The sequence below is a fragment of the Physella acuta genome, unplaced genomic scaffold, assembly GCF_028476545.2.
Source record: "Physella acuta isolate Inbredline_101_S28 unplaced genomic scaffold, ASM2847654v3 ptg000852l, whole genome shotgun sequence".
Classification (NCBI taxonomy): Eukaryota; Metazoa; Mollusca; class Gastropoda; family Physidae; genus Physella; species Physella acuta.
The window spans coordinates 60,614-83,247 of NW_026732369.1; the positions used below are offsets into that span (position 1 = coordinate 60,614).

Genomic DNA, 22,634 nt, shown 5'->3' on the forward strand with positions numbered 1-22,634 from the left:
TGTTTTGTAATGCGCTAGTAGAACGAAGTGAACAAGTTCATAAAATATGCAAAAAAATACTTCAACTTGAAAAAACTTTAAACGAAAATTAAAAATACAATTCGATGGCCTCGGTCGCAAACCGTCTAACTCCGAAAATATAAATCTTACAGGGGAGACAAAAAAACGGATTATTTCATTGTTGATCGCTCTTATAATTTTTTAATGATATGCTGTATTGTGGTTCACTTTATTATCTATAGAGTCCTTGCATATGACGTGACGTCCGTTCGTGTATGTAAACATCCGCCATCGCGGTGTACAGGTCTACATTCAAAATGGTGATCTGTGCTGTAAAAGGTTGTGATACTTGAAGTGTCAGATCTAAAGGGATTTATTTATTCGACTGCAATGGGTTATATTACACTAAGGTGATAGACATTGACAGTTAACAGAACGTAGACGCCGTCAATTTTTAGACAATATTTATTGAAGCGATGTGAGTATGGCAGCGGCAAATATAGTGCAGCTGCAGTGGGCAGACAAAATAACTTTACTTGGCTCGCAACAAACCCATGGCTTAACAGGTTTTTCTGCTGCCTTCTGTGAATGGTTGACCTGCAAAATAAACCAAGTACTAATATTAAATCCACTGTTTTAAAAAAATTCATAAAAAACGTTTTAATAACAAGCTTTTATGTAATGATGCACTAAAAAGTAGAAAATAAATTATAGACTACTATTTAAATAACTATAAAGAAAAGCGTGGGTCACTTTAGTATCTATTGGATACCTTTACTAATGTTAAGGAAGATACCCACGCTTTTCTTTATATTTATTTAAATAGTAGTCTATAATTTATTTTCTACTTTTTAGTGCATCATTACATAAAAGCTTGTTATTAAAACGTTTTTTATGAATTTTTTTTCAGTACTTTACATGTTTTATTTACAATAGAGTTACATGACTAAAAACCATTGCGCGCCTACTGAATATCACGTTCAGTAGGCGCGCAATGGTTTTTGAACGCAGCCATTACGTGGTCGTGATGGCGCAGCTGTTGATGACGCGTGTGGTGTGGTTGGCTAGACATGCCTACTAATTCGGTCCAAATTAGGCATCCAATTAAGTCAAATTTAGTTTCAGATTGCATTGTCTTCATGTCTTGACCCACGTGCCAACTGTGAATCGTATCGGTCAAGTAGAACTGTCCGAATTTTCACTCCTGCGTTTCCGTCTAGACTGACGACTGACGACTTACGACAGACAGAGGAAGTGAGTTAAATAAAAGCTTGTAAAAAAGACATCAAGCTAGAAACATTATAAGTGAGATGTTTTATATTAATAATTTGGGTTAGTGCTTTCCCCTGATAAGCCATGTGTGCCTTAAATAACATACCATGACTGATTTCCCCTTTTGTTCTGCCTGCTGGACCCCGGGGGTCATAAATTATATAAGATATGCGATCTCTGGTTGGTAGAGAACTAAGAACAGTAATCCCTGTGGGGCTGGGTATCACGGAGGTGAGAAATTTTCAGTGAAGGTCGGTGGTACTGACTCATCTTCAATCTCCACCCTGCTGAACCATGATGGTCATAAATTACATAACATACTATCTCTGCTGGGCTAAGATCTAAGAACAGTAACTCATGTTACCTACAACGAGATGAAGTTTTATGGTGGGATAGAAAGAGTTGGGGGCTAGGCATCTTGAAGGTTAAGAAATTTTGAGGGTTGAACATCAGTATTAATGTGTCTGATCACTTCCCTGCTGGATTATTAGGGTCTTCAATTGTATAACATGCTACCCAGATTGGCTGAGATCTAAGAACAGCAGTCGTTATTACCCATGAATTATATAAGCCGTTTTAGTATGGGATTTGTAGGAGTTAAGTTGTCTCACGTTTGTTACGGTCGTGTAGTTCTACTAGATCTATTGCTACTAAATCTTGTACTTAACTAGAGAATCTAGAATCTACACTAACCAGATCTATTACTGCATTTTATTAGATTCTTCTACTTAAACTCTAAACTCCAAACAGTATTACTAACAGTATTTGAATCAGGATAAAACAATTTAAAATACCATAGTCTATAGTACAGAAATTGCATTAACTTGCAACAACCACTTTACTTCAAAGTATTCTGCATTTTATTTGTGCTACAAACCCATAAGTAAAATAGACGTAAGACTTGATCTGCTCTTGTGTTACTTTATTAGTTGAAAACACAAAATAATTCACAATATCCACAATTTGAATTTTCGACCACATATTTATATCATCTACGAAACTGTCAACACCAATGTAAGGATCTTTAATTCCTAAGAGTTCAAAATTTTAAAGGGATTGTTACTTTTCAGCGGGAGTTCTTTACATACAATGAACACATTTTCTATCTATACGTATCTATACGTCCAGCGCTGACCAACCACTGATTGTGTTTACTGCCCGTGTACACAACCGTGGTGGCGGACGTAGGTATCACTTGATTTAGGTCATGTGTTTGCAAGGACTCTAATAAAACAATAGAGTTGCATGACCTAAAACCATGCGTCCCTAATGAACATGATGATGCGGGCGGAATAGTTTGATGAGACAGCCTACTAATTTGGACACAATTATAATTATTTCATAAAAAAATAATCAGGCAACCAATTAAGTCAAATTAATGTCATGTTGCATTGTCTTCATGTCTTGACCAACGTGCCAACGTTGAAACAAATTTGTCAGTTAGAAGTGTCCGAAATTTTGCTCGCGGGTTTCAATCTAGATTGACGATTGACGACAGAACGACAGAGACAGTGACTTAAATAAAAGCTTGTAATAAATAAAGTATTATTGTACGTCGTAGTCTATCGGTAAAGAGCTAGACAGCTAACCTGAAAGTCTGAATTTCAAATCCGGGTTCAAGTCAGTAGAATGTCCCTGAGTCCACCCAGCTCTGATGGGTATCTAACTCACGTTACGGAAAAAAAGGCGGCTTGGCATGGTACTCACCAGATTATCCCTTCACATGCCGAGGTCTCTAAAGCAGATGAACTCTACCATATCTGCCCCATGTTTCTTCTGCGCCAACGGGAAAATGAAGATGATGATTACATAACAGCTTGTTATTAAAAACATTTTTATTTTTCAGTACTTTAATGTTTTAAAATGTACAATAGAGTTGCATGACAAAAAACCGATGCACACCTAATGAACTTAATGGCGCGTGTCTAACAGTGCTGAATAGTTTGATGAGACAGCCTACTAACTTGGACAATATTTTAATTAATTCATAAAAAATTAATCAGGAAACCAATTAAGTCAAATTTAAAGTCATTTTAAATTGTGGTCATTTCTTGACACACGTGCCAACGTTGAAACAAATGTGTCAGTTAGAAGTGTCCGAAATTTTGCTCGGGCGTTTCGATCTAGACTGACGACTGACGACAGTACAACATAGACAGTGAGTTAAATAAACGCTTGTAATAAAAGCTTTTAAAAATCATATCTATATCCCAAGTTGTCATCCCTCGTTTTGTTATATAAGAATATTCGAGAAAGTTTAGGGGAGATCACTCCCACTTTATTAAATATTCCCTTTATTAAATTGGGCACCAAATGAATGAAAACAAAGTCTTTATGAAAGGCGTAAAATTAGTCCTGTATATACGAGTCTTAAAAAAAAAGTTAAATAATTTAATTTCTAATTTAAGTAAAGGTTATGTAACATTTCATGTCATCTTTAAAGGAAATTAATCTGGTAATAGAGATGGAAACTATAAAGAAATATCAACGAGACGATCTTGTTAAATAAACGCTGTAAAACAAATTCATAAAAAACGTTTTAATAATAGGCTTTTATGTAATAAAATGCAATACACTAAAAAGTAGAAAATAAATTAAACACTACTATTTCAAAAACTATAAAGACAAGATGGGGTCATTTTAGTATCTATTGGCTACCTTTACTAATTTAAAATCTTGTTATTATAACGTTTTTATGAATTTTTGTTTGGTATTTTAAATGTTTTAAATTTACGATAGAGTTGCATGACTAAAACCGATGCGCACCTAATGAACGTGATGACGCGTGTATAATCGTGCTGAATAGTTTAAGTGACAGCCTACAAATTTGGTCAAAATTTTAATTAATTCATAAAAAAATTAATTAGGCATCCAATTAAGTCAAATATAATGCCATGTTGCATTGTCTTTATATCTTGACCCACGTGCCAACGTTGAACCATATCTGTCAGAAGTATCCGAATTTTCGCTCGGCTTTTCGATCTAGATAGACAGACAGAAAGAGACAGTGAGTTAAATAAAGCTTGTAAAAACTAAATATTACAGCTAGATTATTTTACTTTTATTTACACAGAGGAGAAGTATTAGAAAATAGTTAGTGAACCAGAAGATACAGTGCACTACCAAAGATTTCCCAAATGTTTTGTTTAAGAAAAAGCTTTTGCAGAAAGTAAAATAAAATTGAATTGACGTCACGGAATTTCGCTTTGAAATAAAGAAAAAAAAAACTTTATTTTTACCTGTCTTCCTAGAGGCCCGTCATATACGACATAGTCTTATTTAATGTGCTTTCTTTTATGAAGTTGAAACGTAAAGTTTTCTGACTTGGATTCCTTAATGATTGTTTGTGATCAGTAGTTGAGAATTTTAAGGTGTCTTTTTTACCAGTAGCAGTAAGATTCCTGTTACTGACCAAACAAGTCCCCTTGAAACGACTTGCTGCTGCTCACCGGAAATGCTAAGGGTGTCTTTTTTGGAATTCTGAATGCGGATTCAACGTTCGTCCCATGAAGCGTTAAACATGACGTCAAGATCGGCGAGAAGCAAGCGTCTATGTTTTTTCTGCTCGCGAGGTGCCAAGTATTCCATATAGTGGGATTATTTGTGAAGTACGACAGGAGACCGTAATAATAGTTCTCTCTTAGCCCTTACGAACTATTACCTAAAGGCGCATAATATCGCCCACTATAGGCCGCTAAAGCTTACTCTTGAAATATGAGTACCCAATTTAGTGTGCATAGTGGATCGAATAGATGCGACACCTTACATTAGGTGTCCTGTAACAACCCAGAAATGTGTCCGTCAAAATGGGTCACAGGACATCTTAGTAAAGGTTCGAAATTTTAAAATAATTTTATAAATATGTCCATGGATAACACGGTTCTAGCTGGGAGATCCGTTTAAGAAAAAAGCGCCTTATGCGTTCATCAATTAACCGTCAAGACGGATGCGCATCGGTTACAGATGACGATATATCTGGGCCTCCAGTGGGCGTTTCATTAACTAAAATTATTAAATATCTTTTATGTGGTTTTCACATTAGAGAAACCATATGTTTTTAATGTAACTCGGCTCACTATCGACCGCTTGTATACGCTACATAATACTTGACAAAAACATAGAATGCTGAACTCAATCTTGTGAATGTTCAGGACTCCAGCTTTTGGGATGTGGTGGTAAGACTCTTAAGCAAGTACCGTATTTCTTGCGTACAAAACCTACTTATAGTTTTGATTACCCGTACGGGAAAAGTATTAAAGTGTATGGCTAATATACTGGTAACGGGACTTGCTTGCTAGCTTGTCCCGGGACTTGCTTGCTACCTTGTCCCGTGACCAATATATTAGCCATACACGTGATTTTAATACTTTTCTCCTATAGGTAATAAAAACTTTTTTACAAAAAAATGTGGCACATTGGAAATTTTTGTATAGGGAGTTGGTGCATATTACGACTTTTAAAATATTAAAATATAATTATTAAATTGTTAAATTCCTTTAACTGTAATGTTAACTCCACTGCATGAATAATACTTTTGTTTGACCGAATATAATCATCTAGGGATGAAAATTATTAAAGTGCATGGCAAAAAGCTTGTCCCGTTAACAATATATTTTGTATTATTAATTACCTTCTATAGATAATAAAAAATGTGGTTAGGAGCAATTGGCTCATTGGAAAGTGATGCATGTATTAATGACCAAAAGCTTAAGACTTTTAAAATAATCAAATATACAGAATAAAATAAAAGAGCAATATATATTTGCCAGAAATGATTTCAGTTGTGTTAAAGTGATGTCTCAAGTTATGTTAACGAGGTTTTACCAAGTAGTACTCCTGTCAGCCATTTTGATTAGACTTGATCTGAAAAATTTTCTAGCAAGCTACTCGCTTTGAATCTATCTCTTGTAAAGTGTATTTTGTTCAACACATGACCAATCAATGTGCGCAAGAGAAACTTGTTCATACATTACGAACACAAAGCCGGTATATTCACGAAAACTAAGCTACGATTTAAAACATAAAGTTAGCCAATGCTCTCACGGACGTCCGCCCAGATCTTCTCCGAAAAACTGCGGCGTAATGTGAAACCGCCGAACAACACGTTTTCTCTGCCGCCCGCGCCCAGAGTCCCCGCGCAAGATCCCCGTTTTCCAGCTCTGTAGCGAAGAGAAAAAAGTACCGAAACGACACTGGCGGCTTATATTATAGTCACGCCATCATCATCCAACGACATGCTGACGTAAAATAATCCTAAACATTACACTAGCTCATTTGGTTATTTTCGTCATTTACGTTACTTGTAAAACAAAACACTGGTTAAAGATGTTTTTATTTTGTCAAATTAAACAAACGAGCCGGCCCGCGGCATAACATACGCCGCTATTTAGTTGTTTCTAATTTTCAATAATTCATAATTTGTGAATTCGACAGTACCAACGCTGACACTGAAAATACTTCTTTAAAACACTATAAGTAGCTCGTTAAGGACCATAACCCCCCCCCCCTTCCTTCCCTCCCCCCCTCCTCCTCCCCCCCCCCCCTACGTTTAAAATCGTTGGCTCTGCTTGTAAACATTTAGAGTGAACATAGCTCACTAAAACCATGTAGGGGTGGGGAGGTAGGGAGAGCGTTTGCAGCTTGTTTTCTAACGGCTCGAAGAAGAGAATTATAAATATAGATATATTAATACTAATAGTTTCGCTGTCTGTCTATCTATCTATTTATCTGATAAGAACGCTATAGAGAAAACACCAGCAAATTTAAAAACATGCATAGTGAAACGAAAACGAAACATGACGTCACATTGGAGAATATAGTAGTATCAAGCCGGAGAGTGCACACAGTAATATGAAGTCATTGATTCTCGAGTAAACATTGAATAAAAAGGCAATTTTGTCTAATCTAAGTGGTTTGCGTGAAGAGTTTCATTCATACAATTCTTTGGGTAGGGGCGAAGCCCCACCCTTGCGAAAGAACGTCTAAGCCCCCCCCTCCCCCCCCCCACAACTCAAAAGAAATTTCTTCATCGATACTCTATAATAAAATTACCGCCTAATAAATGTGTCTAATCTAAAAAGTGGTTTGCTTGTAGTTTCTTTCATGCAATTCTTCGGGTAGTGGCTAAGCACGACTCCAGTGTTTCTGTCAGACTTTTTCCTCCCCGGAGGGGGGAACTTTTTCTAATCTAAAACGTGTTTAGCGAGCACAGTTTTTTTTCATTCATCTGTTCCCCGCCCAGGTTCTTCCTTTAGTTTGTATAATCTACAAATGCGACCAAGGTTTCTTTCAGACTTTTTCCTCCCCGGAGAGGGGTGGGGGTACTTAAAATTTTCGGGGGCGGGGGTAGAATTTTCGGGGAGGGGGCGGACACTTGAAAAAGTATATAATTATATTTCGTTGAATGGGACAGTACACATGTGGGGTGTGTGTGGGGGGGGGGGGGAGATAAGTTTAGAGAAAATAGACAGCACTATCAAACTTGCGCCCGTTGTATCCTTCCTCAACGGGCCATTTTTCTGGTATATTAATACTAATAGTTTCGCTTTCTGTCTATCTATTCATCTGTCTGACAAAAACGCTATTGAGATAACACAAGCAACATAAAAACATGCATAGTTAAACGAAAACGAAACATGACGTTACATTGGAGCATATAGTAGAAAATAGTCTACCCCCGGATAGTGCACACAGTAATATGACGTCATTGATTCTCGAGTAAACATTGAATTAAAAAGCCAATTTTGTCTAATCTTAAAAGTGGTTTGCGTGAAGAGTTTCTTTCATACAATTCTTCGGGTAGGGGCGAAGCCCATCCCCCGCGTCTAAGCCGACCCCCCCCCCCCCTCAATTCAAAAGAAATGTCGTCATCGATACTCTATAATAAAATTACAGCCTAAGTCATGTGTCTAATCTAAAAAGTGGTTTGAGTGCATAGTTTCTTTCATGCAATTCTTCGGGTAGTGGCTAAGCCCGACACCAGTGTTTCTTTCAGACTTTTTCCTCCCCAGAGGGAGGAATTTTTACTAATCTAATAAAGTGTTTAGCGTGCAGTTTTTTCATGCATCTCTTCCGGTAGGGGCGAAGCCCCGCCCCGGTTCTTCCTTCAGTTTGTATGATCTACAAATGCGACCAGTGTTTCTTTCAGACTTTTTCCTCCCCGGAGAGGGGTGGGGGTACTTGAAATTTTCGGGGGCGGGTGTAGAGTTTTCGGGGAGGGGCGGACATTGGAAAAAGTATATAATTATATTTCGTTGAATGGGACGGTAGACTTGTTTTGGTGTGTGTGTGTGGGGGGGTGGTTTTAGTTTAGAGAAAATAGCACTTTCAACCTAGCGCCCGTTGTATCCTTCCTCAACGGGCCATTTTTCTCGTATATGTGTATTAATACTAATAGTTTCGCTGTCTGTCTATCTATCTGTGTATGTATCTATCTGTCTGACAAGAACGCTATACAGAAAACACAAACAAATTAAAAACTTTTAGCATATAGTAGAAAATAGTATCAAGGCGGAGAGTGCACACAGTAATATATGTTAATAAGTTATGATTTTACGACATCCAATTTTCTTGAAAAACCGTTGCTAGATGATAAAAATAGTTTGTGAAACGTCAACATATTGTTTTCCTAAAAAGGCTTACTAAAGCCTATAACTGTCTTCTATAAAAACTGTTTTGATATGCAACTGATGATAATGTGCATCTAGTTTTAACTAAGTTACAATAAATGGTATTAGAAACTAAGATGATAATTTTATTATTAGAACTTATTAGTGGCCTACTCAAATTTATTTGTATTCTAATATCAAAATCAGGACCAGCTCTTACTGTTAAGCTATGAAACTAGCTTATTAAAAAAATTAATACACTTCAGTTTGTTTTAAGTTATTTTATTATAAGCTATTTTACTGTCAATAACTATACACAGTTACAATAGGACACAGCCGGTAGCACGAGGTACACGAGGTAACGAGTCAGTTCCAGAGGCGTAGTGAGGGGGGGGACATATGGCCCCAGGCGCCGACCTTAGGGGGGCGCCAAATTGAAAGTTTGAAGGGGGGAGGGTGTGCAAATGAAAAGTTTGAGAGGGGGTGCAAATGAAAAGTTCGAGGGGGGGGGGTGCAAATCGAAAGTTTGTCCCCGTCTGGTCAGCTCTCAATATTTGCCCTTCAACTTCTTTCAAGTTATTAATTAAATTTTTTGTCTGCGTGTCTGGGTCGGCTTCTTTGATGTCATTTCGCAGGGCGTGCAGTTTACCCATTAAATCCAGCGCAGGTTTGGTGTTACTGCTTACACATCTATCAATTTCGACTGTAAGTTGATTGGTCTTTGTCTTAAAAGTTTCTTTTATTTTTATTATGTGTGTGTCAAACACCAGCTGCTTAAGTGCTAAGGCAACTTCTTCAAATTGCGTGTCGGCTCTATATGGACTTTTATTTGCCAGACATTTTTGAAGGTCAGTTAAAAGGTTTTCTACTTGAGTTCTGTTTATATTCTCCCTTGTTTGAGATTAAAAATATTCGTTTGTCGCACTCATTGTAAAGTTCTTTGAACTTACCAATAGTATTTTCACAGTATTCGTTAAATTTGTTGGGCTTATTGCAATTATCCCCATAGGTCATAACTAAATAACAGCAGCCTCTGATAAAATTTTTGCCAAAAATTGTTTTAAGGAGCTGAATAGTATTCTGATCATCGGCTGAAAACGTACCGTGACGTAAAATAACTAAAAATGCATTTACTATGGGACATTCCTTCATTAGACATTCCATGTGCTGTACAGTTGTTTTAATATATGTATTGGTGTCAGTATCAGCATCAAATAGTCCCCTGGTATCAAAGACAGTAAGTGTAAAATTTTGTTCCAGTTTCTCACCACTTTCCCCTAGTTTAGTACGCGATTTAGCATACCTTGATACGTCAAACTTTTCTCTTCCTAAGATACTGTTGCCTGTTGCACTTTTGCCTTTTCCAGCTTGTCCTATCAGCACAATTTTAATATATTTTTCGGCGGTCATTTCACCTTAAAAGTTAAAGTACACTTAATTATGCTTCATTAAGTATTTGTAATAATATTTCATAAAAATTTATTATATATATCTTTTTAAATGGTTCAAATTAGTGTAGACTCAACACACGTATTTGCCTTCTTAGTAGAAAATAAAAATGCGTGTAAGAAAATGTCATTCGTTTGAGGTTTTCAAATATCCATTTCATATTTTACCAGATCTAATTTCTGGAATATTAAAATGTCTGCGGATATTAAAAACACTACACGCTCTCTACCTTGCTAGGCTTGGGCAATAGGAAGTGTGTTATTGTTGCCAAATGGTCTCTACTACAATTATGAGTCTCGACGTGGCCGACATGGCAGCTTTAACTGTTTAGAAGATAAAAATAGAAGATAAATGGGTGAAGCTTAACTATTGACTATCCATCTTAAAAAGAAGCCCAATATCAGATTGATTTAATAAAAAAAAAATATGGTTAGAAAATACAGAAAGGGCTAAATATATACTTATTCTAAAATACAATAGAATAGATATGTAATGTTAAGATATTTTCGAATAAAATAACACCAAATCATACACAAAATTACTCTGACAGCAATATGTAGCCCAATACAATTCTCGAGACCCACGCTTAGATTGTATATTATCATCTGAACTTAAGTGTCTATATATGCTTTCTGCTGTAAAACGAACCGTAAAGTAAGCCCTATATAGGACAAGGGCGATACTTGTTTCGTTGGTCAAACTACAACTGGATTATTTGTCAGACTTGTAGACCGTGCGTCTAGGACTCCAGCATGTGAGTTAAGTTTCATTAACCCTATTTTCGTTTAAAATAGAGCTATATACTATGGCTACGAACCAGACGTGTCCTCCGGCGTTACCGATGGCTTCCGAGAACGAGAACGCCATACAACGTCCATGACACCTAGACGGGCGCCGAGGAGTGTTCCATTTCACAATTACGGAGGTTAGCTAACATGTACATTCATGGCTTCCATACATCATCGTTAAATGAAGGGTTCCTTTTTCTAAAGACGAAAAATGATGTGCCATAGTTGTCGTTGCCCCGCCCCCCCCCCCCTCCCCCACGGAGAGATGCTTGAAAATAACACTGATTTAAAGATCAATCAATAGAAATTGTATTAAAATGGTAATTATTTCGAAACGGAGTCAAAACAATCTTACTACCAACACAAATGTTTTAAATGTACGTCTAAGTACAAAAGGGGACATACTTGGCTTTATCCTTGGCATGCGATTAAGCTGAATAGGTGTCCCTATTTATTTTAGCTTCTATTTGCAGCACAAGTTTTGTGTGAACGAGAGTTTTCCGGATGTGTCATGTGACATGACATGTCTTGTCCCACATTCACAGTGAGCGAGGGACACTCGGCATGGAGAGCCAGTACAATGTTTGTCCAGCATCCTTAGTAGTCCCTATGAAAAGATATGATGTCAACTGGTCAATGTCCTCTCTTTGTCTACTCGTCCATTAGTCTATTCGTCAATGTAAGAAACCTAGTCCATAGTAGTTCAAGTTCATGTATCTAAGTACTACTTAAGTGGATGCATTGTACTTCTACGTCTTAACATTGATCTATGTGGGTAGATGTGTATGCCGCACGCGTTTGTAAAATTAAGATGGGTTTAATACTTAAGCTGTGTGTTGTTTTGTCTATCAATATCCTAACCTACACACTTAGTGGATGACCATCGTCTAGAAAAACAGAACAAATTTATCTGAAAATGGATTTGGCGTTGTTGTTCTGTAAACAACGTATGTAAAAGACAACATCTAGGTTATAAAGACGAAATCTGCCATTTTTCAGCTGGAAAGGGGTATAACCCAAACAAAAGAGCAATTCCTATGTTATTCAACCCCTTGATATAATCTATTTTGGTATAGCATTTTGTTGAGATAAGGTTTTAAGTTATCAAACTATAGTATTGTATAAATTAAGACGTTAAAATTGTATACGTTTTCGTTTTATAAAAAAAAAATTCTTAATGATCTTTTCATAAATAGGTTGCTATAAAAAGTGTTAGTTAATTTCAACGAAGAAAAGATATACTATGGCGTACTGAAGTTTACACATTTCATTTCATTTTCCGGAATTTCGATCAATCAAAACCCAATATCTAATAAGTTGATAATCTAAATCATGTTTTAACGCCATATTATGTTCCCATCTTAGCCAAGCGTTTGTCTTTGACACGCATTTAAAAACACCGTGAATCTATCTTAAGAAGAGTAAAAAAAGAAGTTTTAAGTAATTTAAGAGTTGTATCAATAATTAATATTAAAATCTGCTCTTAGATATGTTGTGTAGAAGGGATTGAAGCAGGCGTTGTTTCTGAAATAGCATAGAAGGTGAGGCGATTTGGTGCAGGGTGGAATGGTAGTTTCGGATCCTGTTGGGTTAAAACTACTCTGTCCCTACTTGGACTGTATTCTGTACCTCTGTGTACCCCTGGCGTTGAAATATCAAATTGTGTTTATATTGCTCTCAGTTAGTTGAACAGCTTATACATTGTATGTTAATTTCGATTTTGTTCTCATTCTAGTAAAAGAAAATCTACACATCATACTGTGACTACATTAGTGTGAAAAGAACAAAATGAAAAATAGGTTTACTGTATGTAATATTTTCAAAAAACGAACATATCAGAGAGCTCACTCATTACACATTACACATTAAAACGAAGGTAAATAAATGCAATGTTAACATTTTAAATTTCGATATTTGGAAGGTTTGTAGAAGCCTTGTAAACACCGGAACTAAATATCAGGTAGAATTTCTTTCTAAAACTAAGTGATCTACCTATGCACTTATCTGTCTATTGATATATCTGATTATTTCTTTATCTATCTATCTATCTATATATATATGTATATATACATGGGTGTGTATGTGAGTGTGCGTGTGCGTTCGCGCACGCGTATGTGAATTAATAATTGCATTGACTAGTTTGCTTTTGAAAACAGACTTCGATTCTTCTTAAATGTTTCAGCTATATTTCTTGGACAGGAAATCGAGGACATGCTTTTTACCACGTAAAGTAGCATGTATATACTTCTTTTTAAATTAACTGTACGTTCTCCTGATGGTGCAAGACTGCGTGATACCGAAAAAGTATTTTTATACCATTGTCAAATCAGGAGTGTGTAGTGCTGAATATGAGGCTATAAAATATATTGCTTTAAGCCAGTTGTTTATAACCTGGGTTTGATGGGATGCCATGAGTCAGTCTCTAAGCGTCTGTTGAGGTCAAGACACACATGATTCACGATCGGATTTTGTCAATGCAGACGATAGAACTCTAAGTTGGGTTCGGTGAATGAGCATCAGAAACAGGTGGGGTTTAGCACTCTCTAAAAGGTTAAAAAGGGGGTAGGCGCCGGTAAAAAAAAAACATTGTTATTACTGGAGAGCAAAAATTTTGTCTCTACTGCTTTTTTAAGGAAGGCCTACATGCGAATATGCATTTCCACTAAAAAAAAAATTGGTCAACTTTTTTTGGTAACTTTGACAACTATGACAATGATTACTTATAATGTGAACGTTTTTGAGTGTCTGTGGTATTGGTTTGTGATAGATGTTGAAATATTTAAAAAGGTTAATTTAACAAATAAAAACGGTTGCATTTGATTTGATCCACTCTGTTTAGTGTTCGGATACTTCGGGGTATTCTGTCGACTCACATTCGCAAGTCAACATTACAAAAAGGGGACGATACTTTAACTATGTTAGAGAGCGCATGATAACCACGCTTAGCTCCCCTTGATATTTAGACCAGCTTAATTAAAGTGTCAAACATGACGTACAATTTTATGAAATTTGTCTACATAGATCATAAAGCAAAGAAAGAAAACCACTGTTTAACTTTGAACCGTGTTTGTTATAATTCGATGCTTCATTGATCTACGTTTTAAAATAATTTTACAATAAAGGAAGCAATTAAAGATTTCTGTTTTTTTTTCTGCAAAAATAAACACTGAAATTATTAACATGCGTTCACCAAAAAAAACTATAGAACAACCAAAGTTAGAATAGAAAGCATAATTATAGTAAAAAAACATTAAGAAAATGTAATCGTGACCTATAAGTAAAGTGCATCACATGGACGTAGACTTTTGCAGACAATCTTTATTTTAAAAAATAGTTAACATTCTGTATGTGAACTTCAAAACGAGGGATGAGATAATATGGTGAATATATCAGTTATAATACTAACCATCTGACTACAGCTAGTTTTTTAAAACGTAACATGTAATGCTAGTGTAGTAAACGGAAATGTTATACCATATATAATTATTACGTAAAGCACATTTATAGAATATGATCAACATAAATGAGAAATACGACAAAGATAACAGCAGAAACTACAACAACCAGGTCTGTGAGTTTTTAACATTTCTTTTTTCTCGGCCACCTGCTTTCTCTCCCCTTCCAATTTTGAATCACGTGACCCAGGTCTATGCCTCAGTTCATTTAACAACCCTTCATTTTCTTCCAAGATAACTTTCAAGCTGTTGTCTCAGAATATCATTACTTGCAACTTTTTGACTAAAATTTAATTCTAAGACTTCATCGGCTTTATGGTTAAGATTTGCTTTAGCTTCTCGTGGTGCTCTTCTCTAAAGACCTATAACAATCTGATTCTGAAGCAGTGAGATATTGTTTTGACCTGTTAAGGAAACATTAAACATGCACTAGGCTTATGACACAGACTACGAATATATGACAAGAACAATAGGAATTTTTAGAAAAGTGTGATAATAACATAACAGCTATTTTAGTTAATCTAATAATTGGATTCCGATTTACTTACACACAATAATTAGGTAGCTCAATTAAAAACTATGGAATTATTTCCCTTACCTGTAATATCAACATGCATAACCGGCCTAAAGACATAAAAAGACTATGTTGAAAGAAGTCGAATACAAGTGTTTTGTTTGGCAATCAACAGGATACAATAAAGCTAAAGTGGAAGCAGAGGTGTAGCGACCATTCCCGGGGACAAACTTTCGATTTGCAACCTCCCTCAAACTTTTGATTTGCACCCACCCCCCCCCCCCCTCAAACTTTCGATTTGCACCCCCCTCCCCCCCCTCCCCCCCCCCTCAAACTTTCGATTACTTTTTCCAACCCATTTTCGCGCCCCCTAAGGTCGGCGCCCGGAACATATGTCCCCCCCTACCCCTCCCCCCTCCCATCGCTACGCCTCTGAGTGGAAAGACTTATTTGCCTATGTGAATGAAATCAAAGAGAATAAACCGTTAAGTGGGTTTACTGTTGCTACAGATGAAAAGGAGAGAGAATGAAATATATCGAACATGTTTTGAAAAACTAAAAGATCTATGCTCCAAATCTAAACATCTCAACCTAAAAGAAAATGTAAAAAGCATTCACGAGATAAATGATTTTCAACAAAAAATAAAACCATTTAAACAAATAAAGGTTTTAATAACCGAAAAATCAAACAGGTTTCATAATGATGCTACCAAACAAGGTGACACGAACGTTACCATTAGCAACCAGAGTGACACAAATATTGGCACGCAGAGACTAAATACCGAACTAATACAAATTTACAACTTTACCAGTGAGTCTAACAACCAAACTGGCAAAAATGTACCAATTTACCAGCGATACTCAGACTGAGGCTAACAACAGAACTGACACATGTGTTACCATTGGCACCTAGAACAATGAAAATTCTCCTATGCTTTACTACAACATGACTATGAAAATAAATAACAGCAAGAACTTATATTACTGTGTATAATAAGTTGCGTTTTTATTTATGTGTTAATAGAATTTTACCTTTAGTAGCAAAAATAATTAAATTATGTTTTCAATTTATTTTGAAAAGTTATGGCAATCAAATGTTCAATATGCGTTTACAAAATAAAACGATTAAACATCCAAGAAAGGATAGGAAATATTATTTTATTTAAAATTCAGCATGCAAATACAAGTGTAACTTTTTGTATAAAATACATAATATTTATAAGGATATTTTGAAGGTAACAAAATCAGCATTCTTAGGTGAGCTTTAGAGGTTTAATGTATAATTATGGCGAATGCATTGTTATGATACTAAAATTAGAACGATAGATAACGTTTCGCATGTATTACCCAAATAACATGACATGCTATTCTCTGTAAATGGTAATTTTACACAATAGGATACAATTGTTGAAACTAGAAAATAAAGTATGTGTCACTGAAAACGGAGGCAACAGCTGCAACAGCTGCAACATCTGCAACAACAGCTACACCATCGAAGACACCAATAATAAGATTTGCGAGTTGTAAACATCTCTCTTCTCTCACACACCTGCCTCCGCTTCTCTTCCAAACTTTGAATCACGTGGGTGAACCCGGGTTTCTGTCTGACTTCATCCAACAACTGTTCAATTTCGTCCCAGATACTTTCAAGTTGTTGTCTCATATCATCATTGCTTGCACCATTTTTACTTGGTCCTTTAGAACTCAAGGCTAACTTTTCATCAGCCCCATTTATAAGGTGTTCAGCCTTCTGCCTTAGCTTCTCATTTTGTAGGAGATTTTCGTTATATGGTATGTAGCCTTTTGTGGTGCATAATTTAGTAATTATATCTTGCAATTTTCTAGCTTGCTCCTTTTTCACGACGTCCATCATGTTGCCACTAAGTTTATTATCGAATAAAACACATCTGTCATTTACTTCTCTAAGCAAATCTCGAAAACCCCCGCGTTGATCTTTTAACCAATCTTCAAAGTTACTTTCACCATTGTCTGTAAAGTTGTCACCGTAGGTTAACACAACTATCCCATAATTCTTCAAAACACTCTGGCCAAACACCCTCTTCACCATCACCACTGCGTCCTTCTCTTGTTGTGTGAACCTTACGCCGTACCTCAACACAAAAACAAAAACATGGCATGAATTATTACACAACTGTAGAACTTCACTCGCAGACTCTTCCACATTAAAGGACTCGGGCAGATCGTCACCAGAATCTCCAACATACTTGCATTCAAGAGCGAGGATTTTAACGTTGTTCATCACGCCTTCATACTTGACTATGCGCCCTAGATCTGTCTTAGATTTTTGTGAAGCGAGCAGCGACTGAATTGTTGACGTCTTCCCATTCCCTGACCGACCAACTAACACTATGTTTAGCTGATGAATACCTGGGAATGAGAGTTAAAATAATAATTATCAATAAAAAAGTTTTTAAAACCCCACGTTTTCTGATTGAACTAAAAAGTAGAAAATAAATGCTATACATCACAATAATGCAAGCGATCACTCTACTATAAGCGATCGCAAACTGCGTGCGCATTACGACAAAAAATGAAAAACGTGAGGCGCCGAATTAAAAGTTTTTTATCGGTCATTGTTAATATAAGATGTAAAAGTTATATTACTATTGATTAGATAATACTATTGAGTTTTATTAGGGAGCTTGTAGAGAGTCAACAGTATTAAAATCTGTAAGAAAATCACGGCGATTTAATGGTAAGAGATGTAACAATAGTGTAAGTGTTAAATTATGCCGTTCATTCATTGCATCCATAAATCTTTTTCTTCTTTCTTAATTCTAGTAATGCAAGGGATTCCATACAAAACAAGTATTGCGTCTCAACTTGTCTTGTGCCATATTTGCTATTCACTCCGATTTCAGCCTGCTTTTCTATTTGTATTTTCTTCTATAGCCTTTTTCCAACCAAGAGCAAACTACAAGGCAGCAGTCGTTTGATTTAGGAGTTGTCTCTCCTAGAAACTTTACTGAACCCTGCTGTCTAAACTTATCTGCACTAGGGTTCGATCTCAAGCCTTTTCGGTTTGTTAACAATGAGCTTTACCGACATATAAATGATTACACCTCTATTATACTCATGCGTCTGTGTGTCTCCATTTGCATTGCAATTTTACCAGGTTTGGACTCGTCACAAGTTCGGTTTTAAATACTGTTTTCATACAATTATCAATAACGAGCACTGAGAAATAATTACTAGCCTCTCCATATTTTATTTAATAAATTACGAAAAAAAACTAACAAATATAATCAAAGGGAAAAAGACCTTTAATTACCTCTACTGTTGTCCATCTTGGGTTGTAAAAATAAATAGCACCAAATGTTGCCTGCTACTTCCGAATATTGTGCATGTCTTTCTTAACCTTACAATTTGCTGTCAAATAATAAAAGATACCATTTATAAAATAAATTAAACATTTAAAAAAAAATAACCCATAATAACACATTTAAAAATATAAATACATCTAAACAATATTTGTTGTGTCATATTCACAATTTTCCATGACATCCATTTATTTCACTTTCTTTTCTAAATGCGTTTTATACAAAAAACATTTATTAAAAGTCTTAGTTTCTTATTATATCACACTTACTACCTCTCACATAGAATTCACTATTGAGATGTGTCTCCTTTTCTTCACAAGCCGTTCTTCAGCAGGCAGACATATTGTGACGTAATGTTTTATTTCCAGAAAAATATTTCGTTTGTAAATCGCGATCACCTGCAAAGATATGCGGGTAGGGAGAGGAGCTAACATTTTAAGAAAGGTGCAATATGTAAAAGAAGTAAATATAATAGTGGCATGGATAATCATTATTTTTAATTAGCATAAATATACTAAAAACTTTTCATTAAAAAATACCCAATTTAAATATCATAAAAAATTTAGTATAAACGTTTAAATAGGTATACTCAATTTTATTCTCATACAAAATGTACTAGTAACGTTTAATAGAATAACACCCAATTTAAAAGAAAGTGTAACATTGCCTGCACCCATTGCCTGTTTTCTGTGCTTGGCTTTTGTGAGGAAGAAGTTTCTATCCCTGTGAACTTAAACCTGTATGAGTTTAGGTTAAACAAACAGTGGCGTGTGAGTAAAATTCTAAAATCAAAATTGGAAGAACATCAGTTCTAGGATACATCGCAGATGAGCAGACAATAGATGACCGGTTCAAAGACAGACGGCTTTAACTCTAGTAGCGTTTTTTTTTTGTGCCCCATGACCAGGGCCGCTAGTGCAAGGGGTTAAAATTTTCTAGTACTCACGTACTGGATTTATTATCCCGTTGGATTGCAAATAGGTATAAATTGAGGTTAGTCAGAGACTCGGCACTATTATTTTCTCTCGACTCACGCATACATATAACCTGGCTCAAAAAACGGCTATTTGATTCACCAATAGACGACAGAAGCAAGTCTCCTATCCCGTTTGAAAATTTTACTGTGACTGGTACGGGTAATATTTATAAATACCCATAGACAGTGACAGTAACTATGACCACATGTGTAGTGACGTCCGCGGTCATACAAGTATCCAGATATTCACTGCTGAATCTTAGTGGAAAAAATTATTTTCATTTACATTGCAGTTATTGAGCGTCAAATATTTAGTTGTTCATAACATGCACATTGTATTCAAATGCATTAATAATTAAAACAGATTTAAATTATCTAGACTCTTACCCCGCCCTCTACACATAACTAAACACTTTTCGCTTTGGCGTTTCATTGTTTTATTCTGTTTTAAATGTCCATCATAGATCCTCAAAAGTTAAGATTTTCTTAACAAAATTATAACGTTACAGAAGGCTATGTCCTTCTTTATATGTATAATTATGTCTTTTGTACTTTTAAATATATATATATATATATATATATATATATATATATATATATAATTTTTATTTTACAATATAAAAAAATAGGCACAAAAGCACACATGACTTATTCAAATATTTTACCGCATTCACCTTTCTTGCACAATCCAACGCCCGATATAGCTGTATACATTTATTTTTGACTAGAGAACAGGGATAAAGTGATATTCATGCACGACAGAAGACACACAATGGCACCTCGTCTTGCATCAAGAGAAAAAAACTTTTATTTTAATAACCTCCTGTGGTTATGACATGCCCCACCCAACTGAACGATTTGGTCTATAGAGGGCATTTTTTTCAAACACAAGATGGAATGTTGTCTGTAAACATGGTAACCTTGACCTGGTCAGGTGATACGTGACAGGCTTCATGTCGCTACCCGTCATTAAGTATTCCTCAAAGTTTTTTAATTTCGTTTATTCCATCAACGCTTTCATTACATCTGAAATACATCTGAAGTACATTTAATGTACTTTATAGTACAGTTTTTTAAATTTCATTTTTTTCTTCTACAATACTATCATTTAAATTGGAAATAAGTATATTTTTATACCAGTTGCGTTTGTTGGCTATAAAAACAATAATAACAGGCGCCAAATTATATATTATATTATTTTTTCGATCACATAATAATTAAAATTGATTTAGAGCTAATTAATACTTCAAACCATTATTAAGAATTAATTAATTTTAAGCCCTTTATTTTTACATATGAAAATCATGGACCTTGTTAACATTTTGTAACGAACATGATGTTCTGCTGTAACATTTAAATATAGGTTTTGGACCTTAACAAAAAAAAGTAACTTGTCATTTTACGGTATCAGCATTATTTGAAAACACGACTTAAAATGAAAAAGATTTGTAAAAGCTAAATAAAATACTACACTGCGACAATAGTGATGCATTTTCTTGTCAAATATAGGTAGTATAATATAGTAGGAAATAGACGCAGGTGTTGAAAAATAAGAACTTTTCCTTTATTAAATTTTTTCTGAGAAAATTGAACAATGCGCTAAATAAAAAACTACATTGCGACAATAGTGATGCATTTTCTTTAAAAATATAGGTAGTATAATATAGTAGGAAATAGACGCAGGTGTTGAGAAATAAGAACTTTTCCTTTATTAAATATTTTTCTTAGAAAATTGAACAATGCGCTAAATAAAAAAACTACATTGCGACAATAGTGATGCATTTTCTTTAAAAATATAGGTAGTATAATATAGTAGGAAATAGACGCAGGTGTTGAGAAATAAGAACTTTTTTTTATTAAATATTTTCTGAGAAAATTGAACAATGCGCGTTTTGTCTATGGCGTCACAAGGTCATGTGACATCCTCTCTGCTGTCGTCAAAAAAAAAACAACATTGAAAAGCTATGAAATCTAGTTTCCTTTAAAATGATATGCTCCGTAAAAAAATAACCTAATTTCTGTTTTTTTGTCATGATGGGTTTCTTGCACTTTTGGATACTTTGTCCATTTTTACTTTCTCTTATATACGAAGTATAGAGAAAGTATTGTAATCGTGCACAAAAATCACTTGAAATTTTAATAATTTTCACCGTATTACACCTCAGTGCTTCATCACATCCGAAGTATAGAGGACTTATTTTAATCGGGCAAAAATTATCAATCCAGATTTATCAAAATTAAGAGGTTTTATGCGTAATCCAGTCTGAAAAACTGGGCTTTTCATTTCGTTCGGGGGGGGGGGGGCGGTAAAAATTCATAAATTCAATTTTTCTTCTACGATAATTAAATTTGAATTGGAAATAAATATATTTATATACCAGTTGCGTTTGTTGGCGTGAAAAAAATTACGACAGGCGCCAAATTCTATGTTGTTATTTTTTCCATCACATAATAATTAAAATAGCTTTAGAGCTGATGAATACTTCATATCATTATTATGAAATTATTTTAACCTGTTGTTTTTACATCTGATAATCTGCGATCTTGTTACATGTTATAAGAAACATGTTCCTGTGTTACTTGAAAAAGACAAGTTTTCGACTTTAACAAAAAAAAGTAGTTTGTCATCTTACGGTATCAGCTTTATTTGAAAACATAGCTTAAAATGAAAAAGGTTTGTAAAGGTTAAATCAAATACTACACTGCGACATTAGTGATTCATTTTCTTGAAAATATATAGTAAGTATAATATATTAGGAAATATACGCAGGTGTTGAAAAATAAGAAATTTTCAAAAATATTTTCTGAGAAAATTGAACAATGTGCGTTATCTCTGTGTCATCACTAGGTCAGGTAGAACCTACTTTACGTTATCAATGGTGTTCCACCGTGGATTATGTCAGCCGATACATTCCACCACACCGCCCCACATTGTGGCATTAACCTGTTCTAGGAAACTGATAAATACGCTTTTCGATTTGAAGGGTAAGATTAAAATCCAAGGTTAAGTTGTTTATGTTTTGAAGGTGACCTACATATTCATTGTTATATGACAAGATATCCGTTTATTCCCCGCCCATAACCTACTTCAACTGATGTCTTTCAATTTTAACTCCGATGATTGTTTGTTACTGTTAATTTCGTATAAACAAACAAGTGTTTATGTTAGAAAAGTACCAAATATGTATGTATTTTTATCTCGAATTATGTTGTATACAAACACACACACACA

The 22,634-nt window shown here is 35.1% G+C and overlaps 1 protein-coding gene across 1 annotated transcript; it reads right to left on the bottom strand.

Annotated features, from left to right (window-relative positions):
• Positions 1–16,055: 16,055 nt before the first annotated feature.
• Positions 16,056–18,470, bottom strand: LOC131952107 (GTPase IMAP family member 7-like). The gene is made up of 2 exons (XM_059314626.1): positions 18,378–18,470; positions 16,056–17,473 (listed from the first exon to the last, which is right to left on the bottom strand). Exons 1-2 carry the CDS (start codon positions 18,391–18,393, stop codon positions 16,518–16,520), a joined length of 972 nt encoding a protein of 323 aa, XP_059170609.1. The 5' UTR covers positions 18,394–18,470; the 3' UTR covers positions 16,056–16,517.
• Positions 18,471–22,634: the final 4,164 nt, after the last annotated feature.